The following is a 16,518-nucleotide window of genomic DNA, read 5'->3' as shown; positions in this document are numbered from 1 at the left end:
AACAACTGGAAAACGCTAAAACTATCATCTATATAATTTTACAAAATGTTTTTATTATTACTATTATTGGAACCATCCTTTCTTTTCATGTTTCTGAGAACCACTGTAACAAGCCAGGGTACCAGAGAGTTCAACATTTATAATACAGCATTTCTATAAATAAAATCCATTGTAAAAACATGGGATCTGTATTATGACATCATTAGCAGCACAGTGATGAAAACAGAGGCAGCAGAGCAAGCCAAAGAACAGCAGTCACCGTGTAAAAGAGCTGCGTAATGTGGAGAGCTGTAGCCTTTCCAGTTAACTGCTAAAGACTTAATAGCCTTTGGAGGTTCTGTTTGCTCATGGTAGTTTCATCACTTGTAGTGATGATGCTAGAAGATGAAGTGTCTGAAATTCAGGTATGAAGACATTTATCTTCTTGTCTTGCTTTACAGGGCAAATACTGTTGGGTTTTTTCCTCACATTACATAAAAACTACTCGGTTGCTCAATTAGTATGTTTTCTAAGTGGAAAGGGAGCTAATGTTGATGGCACCCACTGGTGTCACATGCACTGCATTTAGCTCAGCAGTGTCTTTCTGTCCCTGTGAAAGTGTTTGGGAACCCACACGTTCTCCGTCACAGCCAAAAACTTCAATACCAAGTAGGGAATGCTCTGGACTTGGGCTTTCAGTTATCTCCTGCCATTCCTGTGGGAGGTAGAGCTTCTTTTGCCTCCATATCCTGTTCCTCCAGAAGGTTGTAAGGCATGGAGTCTGGATGTCAAAGGAGAGAAGAATCCAGATTTATGAGTGCACCATTATATAGATAATTAGCATTCATATTTACTCAGGGACAGAAACTGCTCAGTGTCCATAGGCCACAGGACATAGGGCACAAACAGAAACATCTCCGTAGGCCCCATAGGCTCTGGATAGCAGAAAACCCCTGAGCTTTTACGCAGGGCAGTCCAGTAGAAATAAAATCACAGACAACTCCAATTGATATATCAGAGTCTGGCTTGCTGCTGCTGGTGGCATTAGCATTTGCTAACCTGTGCTAAGCCAATTTTGTGAGACAGTTGGGAGTTTAACAAACCTATTTCAGATTGTATTTTGGAAGAATCTCAAGCATGGGGGAAACTGGTCATGTTCTGTTCATTGCAGCAGATGGTATCCCATTTGGTGTTTGTTAGCTTTGTTTGCAGCTCAATATTTTGTTTCTAAGGGAACTCAGTAAGTTAAATAATTTATCTCTCTAATACATCAAGAGTCTGATCCAAAGTCTACTGAAGTCAGTGCAAAACATTTGATTAACTACCACATACACTGGATAAAATGCCAGGTCTTGTATGTTGAAGAGCATTTCAGATGCTCTCTAGTGAGGAGAACGATGCAGACCTCTGTCTTTCCACAGAGAATTTTCTGCCTGCAAAGAAAAAATAAATATTCAAATAGTGACAAAAACGCTAGCAGTTAAGAGTGCAGGACTGTGGAGATCAGGGTGATGTTCTGGCTGACTGTCCAAATTGTTAAACCTCTCTTGCTATTAAATTCCCCATTTTTAAATAAAGAATATAAATAATACCTTCCAGCTGCATTTAGAATTTAATCCAGTACTGTTAGCAGGCTGCTTTGAGGGCTTTGAAGGCCCCATAGCAGTGCTAAACAACTAATCATTATCACTTAATATTCTCATCAAGCATTCTTACTGAAGATGGGATCTTGCGCTACAAGGGCTAACCACAAACACATCGCCGCTCTGCTGAGGAGTTTTCAGAATGTCAGAAGCAAATTCACACCCTGATCCTGCAAAGAGTTTTGCATGAGCAGAACTATACCGCCTTCAGCAGTCCTGCTGTCCATACAGGGCTCCTAACAATGTCTGCGCATGGAGGAAATTTTTATTCCATTCTTACAAGTATTTGAATCCTGAATAATCCAAAATATCGAAGAAATTAACAATTTAAAGATTTTTTTGTATTCCAATAAATATCAAATGCCTGTTCATTTTCAGCAACACTTTTCAAATTATTCATTCGCTAATAGGACCTGGGAACTGCTTTATTCTGCATTTTTATCCAAATGTCCTGTTTGTATCATCATTGGTCATTCAAAAAATGAGGGCATGTTAGCTCTACAGTGTGAACAGCATGAACTCCAGTTGTATTTTAGTCCTCCTAGTGGCCTATTATATTAACAATATTATAATCTGTATTTTAGGCATAGGAACATGTTCTATATTACCAGTATCTCACAACAGTTTGCAGCGTTGATACTGCAGTAACACTTCTGTATTGCTGAGGTCAATAAATCTTCTAAAGCATTTGTCCAACAAATCCATTCATGTGGCTGGCTATCACTTCACGCACAGATTTCTTTATTTATACAGAAATTGTAGCAAAATCAATACAAAAAATACTATATTATTCTGTCACTGCAGGAAGCCCGCTGTGGGAACAGGAGCCTGTCCTGGTTCCTCACACCGAATTCCGTCTTTGATCATTCCCAACAAAGGTTTTCTCACAGCCAAATAGAGGGGTCAGACCCCACAGAACCTTGGGTTCCCAATATTTTCACAGTGCCTGCTTTCTCTGAAAAAGCCTCCAAAGCCTTGTCAAAATAACACCTTACATTCTAAGAGGGGACTTTTATAGCCCAGGTGAACTCAGCACAAATGTTTACCAGCCTTTTAGATCCTGTTAGCTGCTTAACCTGAACCTTGCTGGTATCCAGGGAAGGCAAAGGTGGAAAGGCAAAGGTCTGTCCAGCACACTTGTCCTTGACTCCTTTCTGTTTTGAGGCTGGTCCCCTCACAGAGAGTCTGCAACCACTAATGCCTCCTACCAGATCCAAGTGAGAGACATTTCGTGTGCCTGGCTGAACCACAAAGTAGGATAGAGGGTCTCATGACCAGAAACAGATGTACTTCTATTTTAAAGATGAAGCAAACGAATCTAAACCCATAAATTAACTAAAATTCCCCTTGGATCACAGCCGTATTATATGGATATTAATCAAAATGTATATCGCTGCTTTAATTTTGTGAGGAGGCAAGTTGAACACTTCATAAATCTCCTGGCTGTAGGAACTTCCATCTGTATCTCCAGCAGTGGTCATCTTGGTGCCCAGCATTACTCTGCTTAATTCACAGAGCTGGGCAAAGGAATATCACCTACCATCTGCATTTATGACATGAATTGCCTATGCCCTGCATGTAGCCCTGTCTCTCTCATTTCCTTTTGGATTAATCCACACGGTTACTGAGTCACAGCCCGGGACTGTATCCTTGAGTTGTCTGGTAAATATGAGATTACTTAAAACCGGTATATTTTCCATCAAGATATATTTTAGTCCACTAGCTAAAGTATTAAATCTAATCTTAGTTTGTTTCTCTTCTCGGTGTTGTCACCACAAGCGCAAGCATAGTGCTTTCTCCTGGTAACTGTGGCGGACGCCCCAAATGACACGGATTCTCTCAGGTACCAGGCATACTGCAGTATTTGAACGTACACCAGGTACTCCGTAATCCATAAATCAAATGAGAAGGCCTGTTCCTTGACCCCAGTCTCTCATGAGACAAGCGAGAGAGCTGAGCGAGGAAGCACAGTTGTTAACACAAGTCTTGTTTCTGATGGATGCAGGTAGGATGGCTTATGTATTTTGTATATGCAAAGTAGGCATTTTAAGAGTGTGAATGGCTGGCCCCAGCGGTGGTAGTGGTCAAAGGAAAGTGCAGCAATTGTGGAGGTGAGACCAGGGAAGGAAACAAAAAGGACGAGACCTGGTTCCAGTGCTTTTCTGATATCAGGAGCACATCTGCGGGATATGGACAGCACAGGAATCACAGCAGTGGAGTAATATGTCAAAGGTGAAGCAGAAAATCTTCGTAACATAACTGATGGGTAACATTGAAATGAGGCCTTGCAAATAGACACAGCCAAGAACTCTGCTTGGCTGGTCTCTGAGGTCCCTTACTTGCCTCAGATCGTAACACCTTGCTTCCCAGTTCCACCATTTTGGCACACTTCTTCAGCCTTCCTTCTGTAAATGGTGGGGAAGTAGTTCTTGCTCTCCTCGTGGGTTATGCCACATCCTACCATGTGCCGTGGTCTTTGCTCCTTTGTTGTCTCTCTTTCTTCCCTCGTTCAGCAGATGTTTCCAAGGTTCTTGTTCAACTTTTAGCGGGAGGTGCCCAGGGTGCAGCTGTAACGCCTTCTGTTCTGTGAATAATCCCAGGCTTGGGTCACAGAATGAGTTCCCAAGCCAGCAGCATGTCAACACTGGGCACGTTCCTGTGGCCACGTGCAGGAGAAGGTTGCTAACACTCCTTTCCTCTTCAGCACCTTGAGTGGGGAAGCCACGCAGGCAGACACCTGCAGCTCCCCATGCTTTCACAGGGAATCCGGGAGCTCCTGCCAATGGGCCTGAGTTAACAAACATGTCCTCAAGCACATCTGAAACGCAGCCATTAACTTCTCAGCTTTTAAATTGCATTTTTTACTTGATTATCTTCCAACAGTTTTTTTAATTCTTGATTAATTTTGGGTTGGCTATTTAATACATTGTTTGGTTAACTAATTTATGTAGCTGTTTATAATTATTGCCTTACTATAAAATCATCTTAATAGAAGGTTGGTTGTTTTTTTTGTTTCCTTTCCAGTAGAATAACAAGTTATTTTATTATTCAAACAAGGCTTACTTCCTGCTGTTTTCAATAAGATCTTTAATAAATATGTAAATTTTAAAATTAATTTACTGCATACGTTTGGCAGCATGATTCTTGAACTGACAAAAGTTTGATGGATTGTAAAATTATCCTCCATAAAAATCATCAGTCATAGCAAACAGAATTTATCAACCTCTGGTAATTTTACAGCTTTTTCTTCATCTTATCTTCTGTTAGGAACTCACTTAAAATTGATTATAATATAGTATGTTTCTAGAACCATAATTCATTCATAGATTAATTAGATTTTAGGTTAATATCCCATCATGGTATAGGACATGAGCCAACAGTGTTTTCCAGTTGTTACAGAACCGCAGTAGAGAAACCTTGATTACTGTTCCCATGTGGTTTAACCACCAAGACTAATCACTAATCAAATTCAAATGACATAAAATGCAACATCCTTCATAGCATTTATTTTCTAGCTGACTTATACTATGGGCTCTTTATTGATACAACTTGGTGTACTGAAATGAACTAAAGATTGCAAGAGAGGTTTAATCCTTCTACTTTAATTTGGTTCTGCAGCTTATATCTGAAACTCTTGCTCAGATTTTTGTGCATGTTGTGCCTCTGTCCCTCAAAATATTCTGCCCTACAGCAAAAATTGTTTGCATAAATGTAGAAAGTACGTGTAAGTAACTGTACTGTTATGTAGGATTTGATGGCAGATGAACTTAAACACAGGTTTCCATTCTGCAGTTCATGTTTTGCTTGAATCAGTACCGAAAATTGTGCAGATCATAATATCAGCTGAAGAGGTGGCAAGTGCAGTCATGTAACCAGCATCATTATTTGCATCTATCCTGTCCCCGTTTGCTCTGATTACAAAGGAACTTCTGAAGGCTCATTGCATAGGGTCAGAAAACAGCGTGCACATAGTTCAGGCTGCGACAGGTTTACTGGGAAGGCAACCTGGGCTACAGCCTCTTCCCCTGCTGCCTCCGGGAGCACTTAACCATTGCAGCATGTGGCACGCCGGCCCAGCCGCATCCCCAGCCCTCACTTAGGGAAGGTGGTATCCACATCCTCACGGAGGAGGCCACACCTGGAGGGTTTCATGAGTGCCTTCCAGAGGCCAGGTGTCACAGAAGGGGAAAGAAAGGGCAATGGGTTTTGGTTAGATTCATTAGAGGTAAAAAAACCTCTGATACGTAGAGAGTTGATTAAAATCTGGAGTGGGAAGGAAAATGACAACGTCAGGCTCCTAAAATAAACTCTTTTGTTGGGGTGGGGTTTAAGCATGCTAATTCAGATTTTTTTAAGAATAAAGAAAATCCTGCTTCCAAATGTGAAAATGATCACCTCTGTATTTCTGCTTGGTGAGAGCTTGGAAGAAGTATCATTCTGATGTGCGTGGAGGCTCCCTCCACACTGGCTAAATGTGCAGTCACGCAGAGGTGGACTGATGGGTCTGCAAAGATTGTTTGTCTCTTCCCAACTGTCCTCCTCAAAGGCTAAAAATGAGAAAACTATTTGCTGTGGAGCTCACTCCTTTGTTTAAATGACCTCCATGAATCATCTTTAAAACTTGTAAGAAGGGACATTCCCTTTCTTTCCTCTGCAGGTCTTCCAGCAGAGATTCATACTCTTTGAACTCCCCTGCAGACAGTGCAGCCCTCTTAGTGCATACAACAAGCCGATTTTCATAGCTGGGAGAATTATTTCTACATGCCTTCTTCATACTGCTGGTTTGCTCTTGATGCTGCCACGTAACATTGCTCCTTCTCTATCTGTTGCTTCTGTCTTTTTGCCCTCAGGTCAGCTGATGTACCTCGGATAGTCACAGGCTAACCTGAAGTGAATCTAGTCCAGTACTCAATAGAGAGGATTACTAGTGTGGAAAATCATTGCCCACTACCAATTACCATTTGCAGTACAGTCTTGAAGTGCAATTCTGTTTCCATCAGTATGCTGGGTGACTGGCGTACAGGCATTACAGGCCAGGAACTCAGACAGCACTGGAGAGTGAGAGAACAAGTGTCCTTGTAATTACCAAAATAAATAGTCTTGTTCAAAATAGCCAAAGGTGGAAGATGAAGACAGGTAAGAATACAGCTAATAGTTAGGAACAGTAGTCTGAGAATAGTTCAGCCATACAAAAAAATGACCCCGATTACTGAAAATGTCAGTGAGATTATATGTTGGAGTATGACCCTGCATTTACTGAGTTTGAGAGGAATTTTCTGCTACAGTCTAATGTGGGATAGAATCTGTCTCTTTAAGAATTGCATTTTGTATTAGATTTAAAGAATCTTTCTTGAACTATACTTTTTTCCCCTTCTTGATTCAGTTCTGAGTAAGTATCCCAACTTAAAAAAAAAAAAAAAAAGAAAATCCTCCAAACCTCTAATCTAGGATAAAATTGTAGCCCTTTTTTAATAAAGCCCCTTCTTTATTAAAACAATCAGCCACACTTTCATGTAAGGTAAGGACAACTGCTTTCATTCAGTAGGACAAACCTCTGCATATGTAAATGCTGTGTGGTGAAATACAGCCTGATGAAGGCCGAAACAGTGAAGTTACTTAGGACTGCATAGTTCCAGTACCATTCAGTAGGCTATCACTGGTGACATAACCCTCAACATAACTCTGTCAAGGAATAGTATTGAACTTCAAATGGTTAAGTTGAGTTCAGTAGCTTTGTCAGCAATCTTATCTTTCAGTATGAATTTTTTTTCACTGTGGTTTTTTTTCCCATCACTAGAAAATCAGGACAATTTTGTTATCTAGCTCCCTCTACAAGTAGAGCTAAAAAGATCTCTGAAAAGCAAAGTGTGTCCTATGCATGTCTTGTTCATTTTCAGTCTATCAGGTTTTGAAAAACTGAGTATCAGCTTCCTTTCTCACCATGGATATTTCTTCCTAGTGCCTTGTGATGAGCCTCTGACTGCAGTAAGCATTGCTTTTAGTGGGTAGATTCCTCTGTGAGAAGCAAAATTGGTGATTCCGCCAATGCGAACAGAGTGAGGCTCTGCTTTACCTTCTGGAGAAAGTACTGGTGTTTAATTGCTTTTCTTTTTAATAAATCCCCTCAACACACTTGACTGAGCACCTGCATTGTGACCATTTTCCAAGGTATTGCTATGTAGAATTATATTTTCTTATTCCGTTTCAAATAAGCTTTGTCCGTGCACAGTTGATGCAGCCAGTGGCCATTCGGAGACACTACGAGAAAACGACATTTGTGGCATTCAGTTCATAACTGAGCAGAAAGTAAAAAGCTAGATTTACCTGACCTGGAAACTGGGACCCGAAAATCCTGGTTTATTAAATTATGCAGAAGTTCAAAGAGGGTTAGTATCTACCTAATCAGGTCAAACAGTCTTGTCGTATCAACAAAATAATCATATACTTTGTAAATTATGAGGATGATACTCTTAGCATTAGAATGCTGAATGTACCTAGTCATCTCGTCATTTTATGAAAATTATGCTTTTGAAAGCATAAGGCTCAATTCACTAAACGATCTTTTATCTCCTAAACCACGCAAGAATTCAAGCTACAGACAACTTAAGTCTCAGCTCCTCAGTCAACTATTCATTAAGCGCTAGATGTTTTGTCCAGATCTGCAGTTATGAATCATACACAGCTCATGCTAATCAGCTTTATTTCCTCTAAGGTAATTTACTTACAATTCAGGATCATCAGAAATGCTGTCTTGTGATACTAAAATATATTTGTAGATTGCTATACTCTTAAATCCAGTAGGTAAGCTTTGGTTCTGTTGTCATTGTTATATTACCCATAATGCCGTAAGTGGATGATACGTACCTATGTATATATGGCTTTCCTATAAACTGCTGAACAGACTAATGAACCTAAAAATACTTCATATCAATGCATTTTTTCCCAAGAAAAGAAACTGGCACTTATTGTTTATCTTGAAAATCTGATGGTGTGTCTTTGAGAATGTCATTGTCTGCTACAGCAAAATAATCGTGGGATTTCTGCTCAAGTAGAAAAAAGAAAAGTGATTCATTATTTCAAAATTTATTTTACTGTCAGTCCAGAAAATAGATGAAAGCTTCTGACAATATACAAGGGAGAGCAAGGCTTAACTTATTATTTAAGGTTATGCTTTAAAGAGAAAGAAGTTCAAACATCACATTTTTAGCTCAGCTGTAATACAGCAGAGGTCATGCAGTTACAGCTTTCACCTTTGTAGTTTCCTGGACGTGACTGTACAACTGTTTTCACTGCAGAGTGTTACCTGTCCACCTGATATTAAATGAGATCTGGAGATTGTTCTCTCTCCACAAAGTCTACCATTGCATTCTGTCCTGGTTAGCTGATAGAGAGCTACTACCTGGTAGTTCAAAACCAACCCTTTTCATGTTAACACCTTTCTACTGCAAGCTGGTCGTGTAACACCGCTGAATTCAGTGGGAAGTTACTTCTGATTACACCCGTATATCTCTGATCAGAATACTGCTCTGTATCTCAATACACCTATTTTACAAGAAGCTGTGAACATATTAAAAATGTCCTACTAAACAGGTTATATATGAGCAACCTATGTAATGCTGCAGCTGCATATCCCACTTAGACCCCTTGTGTCATAAATACAAAGCAATTATAGGACTAGAGGATATCTAAATTGGTAAAACTCTGAATTTAAAATAAGAAACAGTGGCATTGTGGGATCAAGTTTACCTTGAACATATGCAGACAAAGTAACAATTTTTACAAGGGTAAAAATCTAGAAAATTGTTTTCCTTCACAATGAAGTTTTAAATAATATCTAAAAAAATAAAAAGTGAACATATTTTGTATCTCCTATTAGAGATCAGATCTGAAATGAAAGACCTTGAGTTATACAATTAAGTATTGATTTTGTTGATCTATATTTAATTCTCATAGCAATTTAGTTGTTTTTACCCAATAGTGTTTTGCAGTTATACTTCACTTGAAGCAGTGCCCTTCTTGCTTTTGTGTTAATCTAAAAACTAAATTGCCCAGTGCATGGGAGACATAAATAAAGTTCATTTTATTCTTGTGTGTAACTGATTCTGAGCCCTTTAAAGTGCTGGTTAACTAAACTTAGACAGCTGGAAAATACATTTATCCTGCAGAATGGTTCATTGCTAATTCTGGGCTCTGACATGCCTTATAAGCATAGCCTGACCTCCAGGCAATCAGAGCTTCTGCGTGTTACCATACAGAAGAAACGGACTTGCTGTTGCATTCCTTTCTGCATGCCAGCTGTGGGGTCCTTTGTACCTATCAACCAGCCCATCCTTCCCTGCTCCTTCCTATTAGACCTGCAGAGTCTTTGTGCCACTCGGAACCGCTACAGTTGGGACTGGTCCTGGCTCACGCACAGCACTGAAAATGCGTTCTACCCACATGTAACCTCTCATTTTTAAAGTTCAAAAAAAAAATCTAATTTGATGTATTAATGTAGAAATAACACCTATTTATAATGTATCAGTGTAACTGCAGGCTAGTTTTGTTTTCTTAATTTGCTGTGCTCGAAGTGACATGCCAGGTTTTATTATATCACTAATGGGTTTTAGTTATTCCCTTTAGGATGTTGCCAACAAGGAAACATTATTCTGATTCATGACTCATGAGTTTATTTCAAAGTGATGTGACTCATGATGAATGTCTGTATTATGTCAGATAGAGTTTTTCTTCTTCTGACAACTAGGCACTGCTCTCAGGTGGTATAAAGCACCCCGTGCTGACTAGCTAAGAAACGCCAGTGGTGGGAAGCTCTCCACTGACACAGAGTGGAACAACAAATGCTCCCCATACCCTAAGGCTATAACAGTATGGATTTTCTATACAAAAATATAGTTAGTATAAGTAAAACAAGCTATACATTGATCTGCGTTAGGGTGATGGACCAATGCTTTTACAGAGGCACTGTGAAAATCACAGTCCTTTGATGCACTGAGCCTTTTTTGCTTAGACCAAAATCTATGACTACATCTTTTTATCTTTTCCCTTAAGTTAATAGTTAGGAAAACATGTAAGCGACCACACCGAATGCAGCAGGCACCTTATTTATACATGGAAGAGATGCAGAATAGTCAGCAGCAAAGTCAACACCTTCAGGCTGAAAAGGCTTTAAGTATTACTTCTGAGAAGATTCCTGTCTGCAAGCACGTGCTGTTGGTCCCATCTTAGCTCTTCTAGCAACGCTGAACAAAATCACCAAGTCCTTTTTTTTTCCTGGCGATGAAACAACCTGTTCATTGTGCAAAAAGTCACTACTAATATGGGAAAGATTTGATTGGAAACCACGGCCTAGAGGTTCGCTGCTCTCTACACTATTACCAAATCTCACCCAGTTCTCATGGATACAAAACGCATCTGATCTGCTGCCAGATGTTCCTATCTGCAGGAGAAGTTACTGATTCACGTTAGTGTGACTCTCAAATGCATTAATGAACTCACTACTTTAAAATGCACAATACTAACACCTTTGGGCTAACCCTTGTTCTTTGTTATATCCGTGACTCTGCTGAAGTCAGTAACAAATCTACATGAACAAACCTAAAGACACTACTTAACCACATATACACAATTTATCAAGCAAATTCTAATAATAGTTACTTTGGTTTTGCCTTTTGATTCATCTAGCAGCTGTTGTGACTGCCATGAAAAATAAGAAACTTAATTAAGGATGAATCTAAATAAATACTCTCTGATCTTTTTTTCCAAATTGTATCTATTATAACTACAGAAAAAATTCTTAAAGAACTTGGGGTAACATTTGTTCTGACACACCAAGTTTAAAGAAATTTATCAGAGACTTTTCAACTCGAGGAATGTACATAATTTTGTTACTGTGGGAGAAAATGATTTGTTGATTATGCAAAGTCTTACATTAATATCTCTGCTTAAAGTTTTCTTTATTTTTGCTCATGGAGCTCAGGCTGTGAATGAGTTTTCTTCTATGTGTCAAGGACTAGGATATATTTTACCTTTCTAACTACAAATATATTGTTATTCCATATATGATTTAACAGAAAATTTAACAGATTTAAGTGCAGCGGTACTAATAAAATTGTGAGATAAGATCATATTGTACATAATGTACGTCTGATATCTGAGTACAGTTCTAGAATATTAATTCCCTACCAAAAGTCCCATCCAGATGACCCCACATTCTTACCTGATTATAAAATTAGCAATAGGTGGCGCGAAACAGTGTATTGTAGCCAAACAGATTACACCTACATCAAATGAAAAAAAGCAAAGTATTACTTGCCACATCACGTGAGCATTACCTTTGCATACTTGCATACTATTGCAGTAATGTGTTAAAAAAAGGAAAAGATTTTTTTTTTACAAAAGGATGTAACTGGGCATTAAGACATCTAAAAAGGACAACTGTACGTCCAAAAAATATCCATAACTTATTTCTGAATTCTGTCTCTATTTTAGTAATAAATTTTACTACAACAACTTTTAGAATTACTTTTTCCTTTAATTCTTGGTATATCGTAGATGCACTGTTCACTACTCTGTGTATCTTTTGCCAGTGGGTTTCATTGATGCGATTCACTTCACTTGAATTTCATTTGATTCAATAATTTTACTTAAAATTTGTAGAGAATACTTTTGTTCCCTGCAGTTTCTCAAATATATTTTATGAACCGTTAGCCGTATATTAAACGACAAACTAGGGTGTGGTTAAAGCGGGATTGTAATCTAGGTTGTGCTCATAGGGTATAATAAATTTTTGATACTACACGTATGCGGAATATACTGCTGAATTCACTCCAGTCTGTCCTGTGGTTTCAGTCTATCCTTCAGCCACCCAAAGATCCTGCTCTCACTTTGATACTTCATCTGGACTGCTCTGTGCAGCAAATACTCTAGGTGTCTCTGCTCCTCCTACCCACAAGCTGAAATTGGCTCCATTTGAATCAATAAAAGTTTTATCGTAGACCTCACTAACACCAGTATTGACTTCTTGCAGCCCCAAGTCTGTGCTAAGCAGCCACATTCAATTTATCTAAAGAAAAGCTATGAAGTGGGAAAAATAGACACAGAGAAAAATCATTTAGTCTGTCATATAATAAAGTATTTTAGGTTTAGTACTCTGAAGAGCAAAAAGTGCTAATATGTATGTTATTGATGCTATCTGAGAATTGTCTCATCTGGCCTACAGAGAAATAACAACTGTTTCAGTAATACTGTATAATATTTTAAATGAGGGCAAAGGGAAGAACATTTTAAGCTGAAATTGCGGAGAAGTTATACTGAAGAGTTCTAAATTTGTGTTTGTTCCCGTTACCCAGCGTTATATTCCTCTATTTCAGAAAACACTGTAATTACAGATATTGAAGACCTTAGTTTGAACTGCCATCTAAAATCTAACAGAACATCCCCTAAAACCTTTTAGACTGAAGATTAATTAATGAACCAAACCGAAAATTTTCATTTACTAAGACTTTAGCATCTCCTGTTGCTTTGCTTAAGTTTGGAACATTTGATAAAAACACTAACCTAATCCAGGCATTGTTAGCTTATGAAATATGACAAGATCACAACATAAACAGCCATTGGACTGGCATTTTGATTTTTATCTAACTAGCCATAAGAACAAGCAATCAAACTATGTAACAATTTGTCTTCCTCTTGCCCAGGATTTCCAAGGAAAAGCAGCACAGCATGCACGTTTGACTTGAAACTTTAATTTTTCAAAAAATTCTAATGACCCTTTACAACTGCGTATATAATGACCCACATCATCCATACATCTGGCCATGCTGTATTTTCAGTGTGCTTAAAATACCATTTCATTTTCTATCTAAACCAAAATATTAATGTCTTGGGTTGACAGTAATTTACTGATTCGGTCTTCGCTATCTGATGGCAATACCAAAAATGAGGAATGGCTTGCACTCTGACAGCATATCTCAGAATTCTTGCATCTTCCCTCTCCGAGAGTCCTATAAAATGCTGAATGTTATCTCCTGCTTCTGTGATAATACTATCTGTAAGAGGAGTTAGTTACACAGATTTTGAAACACCCTGCCTATGAACGGCAGGCCGTTTTTATCGACCTGCTCCCTGCACAGTTCCCTAACTATTCCTTGGTCAGATCTCTGATTGAGAATACTAGGCGCTAACAAAGGGATAAAATTACTCTTGTGTAATCCTACTGTGTGTTTTTAATATGATGTGCTAATACCTTGTCCGGTGTTCCCGCAGAACGACACCACTTCTGCGGGTAGGCCTGGCCGGTATCTGATTGATTCTGGTCTGGGGGGGTTGGCCCAGTTCAGTATAATTTCCTGTCGTGTTGCTACCTTGCCTATTAGAGAGGGTGTGGGTCCGTGGAAATCAATAGGCTCACACACGCAAAATGTGAGGTCGTTCTCTAGCAAGTTTCATTTGCGTCTGTAATTTATGGAAAATACTATTTTCTCCTCTGAACACGTCTATGCACCTTTTTTTTTAGCAGACTCAAACTCCACTGAAGTAAACAGACACCCGTTTAAACATACCCCCAAAGTATTTGAAAGGAGAAGATGTGAATTTCTGTGAAGATGCTTAACACATGCACACCCAGGATCTGCCACTTCAGGCGTTAATAGCACTTAACTTTTTTGTAAATGGATTCCTATTTGTCTCAGCAGAATCATTAAAGTTATGAATTATCCGAAAATGGACATTAATGTTCTATTGAATTATAGCAGATATTTAAGCATCTAACAATCTATTTCCTTTAACCCTGTGAACTTTGGGAAGATGGTAATTAATGGTGTGCAGTAGGATAACTTTATTTTGTAAGAAATATGTTTCTAATATTTCCTTTGCTTATTACAGAAATTGAAGCAAACTGAAGAAACAAAAGAGGATTCCCAGAATAGATTATCTAAAATTTCCCTGGAGTCTCTCAATAAATTTAACAGCAATAATGTACTTCTATTAGAAAAAGAGAAGAACTGTCTGAACAAGGTTGAAGGACAAAAGGAAGAAAATGGAAGGAAAGAAGAAGCTTCCTTAAATAGCTCGGGTAGGCACGACGTGGAGAATTTAGAATCCTTGAGCGATTCTCTCTACGATAGCTTCTCTTCTTGCGCCAGCCAAGGCTCCAACGATGTCTAGAGACACCTTCCAGCGGGCCGTGACCGCGGCCCGTAAGGGAGCTGAAGGCGAGTGGGGAGCGAGGGGGGAGAAGGGACGGTTGTTGAAAATTCTCACTCCGGATCGCTCTGCTCGCAGCGGGCGGTCCGACGTCTCACCACGCAGCAATAAGAAGAGCAAGACGGCAGACATCGCGATGCGCGAGACTCAACACCGAACGCAACCAACGGTTACACAGAATAAAGTCTTAATTTTGCACTTTTGTGAATATTTGTACAGTTGTAAATATCTTGGGAAAATATATTTGTAGGGATAAATGACAGCAATAAATATTAAATTGGTGCTATGCTCCTGTAATGGCAGATTACTAACTTAAAGAAATTGATGTTAATATTAACAAGAAAAGTTAGTAGATTTTTTAAAAAAGATTTATAATTGTTCTAGTCTTAAAACTGTATGTAGAAACACTGCGTTACCATAAACCTGAGCCTGCCAAATTGTCTGTAATAAACTTCCTTGGACTCCCTTTTACAAAGCATATTTTATTTTTAGTGCAATTCATGCAGGTGTTCTAGGGAAATGTGCATTTCAGTTATTACAACTTCACAACAGGTGTCTTATTTCGAAAGGGTTTTGACTTTTGACATGGCAAGAAAATGAATAGATTAAAAGGCCTGATACTGCTGGCATTGACTTCATCAATCATGTGCACAACTGTTTGCAAGATCAGGGTCAAAGTAATTCACTGCTGACACAAATGGGAGTCTTCTGTGAGAGACCTACACAAACCGCCCTTTACTTCTGGCTGCAACATAGTTTTTCTGCTTCCACCTCCTCTGTACTCACTTCCTATCAAATCATGAATGTGCCATATTGTGTTATCTTTTGTAGTCCCCGGTTGGTCTTAATTAAATTGTAAACGCTAAAATTCTTTTTAAAAATCGCAGCTCAACTCCTGTTTGTGACACACCTAAAGGAGCTGTTGGTGCTAACCAGTACTAGTTCAAACATATCTAGGAGCAGGGGGATTGGCCTCTATTGGGTGTTTTTGTTTTTTCTACAAAGGTTGTTTATATGTAAGGGAAAGTCTATTTCAAAGGTTCTGTGTATTTTTTCTAGATGTGAAGTATTTATAACTGCTTTTTTGTACAGCAATCTGTAAACTAGGTATATTTGGGATATTTCTAGACTCTACAGTTTCTTTAGCACATGCCTGTTAATCTTTGAAATATTGTATGATCAGTGTTAATATTTTGTGCAATTTGTTACATTTTGAGTCGTTTCCGCCGTAAACTTGCATCGTCTTTTTCGACTCTTAAGAAATTTTCATTGAAACATCTTTCATAAATAAAATTTCTCTCGCCTGTGTGTGCCTAAAGAGGGGTTCTTGGCAGGGCCGGGGTGGCACCCTAAGGGTACGGGTGAGCGCGGTCAGCACAGCCCAGCGAGCTGCACCCGAGGGGACCAGCGCCAGGCAGCGAATGCCCGCGGGACGGTGTGCAAGCCATACCCCTGCAGCTCAGCCAGCCTTGGAAGCAACGCCCGTGCAGGCAGGATTCAGTCATTCAGATGAATTCGCGACACGGCGACTAAAAAGCAATTTGAGCTGAATTCAGACTCTTCACTCGCAGATAAGGCTGTGAAACGATCGGAGAGAAGGACGTGGTTATCCGTGGAGGAGAGACGAGTCACCCCCACGGGCTGGGTTAAAGCACAGACCGCTCCAGCAGGGACGACCTGGCCGCGGCACCCT

At 39.3% G+C, this 16,518-nt stretch overlaps 1 protein-coding gene across 1 annotated transcript in view; it reads left to right on the top strand.

The window, feature by feature from the left end:
* Positions 1–16,129, top strand: part of NCKAP5 (NCK associated protein 5) — a 406,910-nt gene extending 390,781 nt beyond the window's left edge. The window contains exon 21 of the mRNA XM_087733741.1: positions 14,505–16,129. Within this exon, the coding sequence (XP_087589867.1) occupies positions 14,505–14,786 (282 nt within the window). The 3' untranslated portion in view covers positions 14,787–16,129. The remainder of the gene's footprint in view (positions 1–14,504) is intronic.
* The last annotated feature ends 389 nt before the right edge of the window (positions 16,130–16,518 follow it).

Source organism: Nipponia nippon, unplaced genomic scaffold (assembly GCF_047370975.1).
Source record: "Nipponia nippon isolate SJK-2023a ecotype South Korea unplaced genomic scaffold, ASM4737097v1 scaffold_5, whole genome shotgun sequence".
In the NCBI taxonomy this organism is placed as follows: domain Eukaryota; kingdom Metazoa; phylum Chordata; class Aves; order Pelecaniformes; family Threskiornithidae; genus Nipponia; species Nipponia nippon.
The sequence above is the reverse complement of the archived record's forward strand: the minus strand, read 5'-3'. Positions and strand labels throughout refer to the sequence as shown.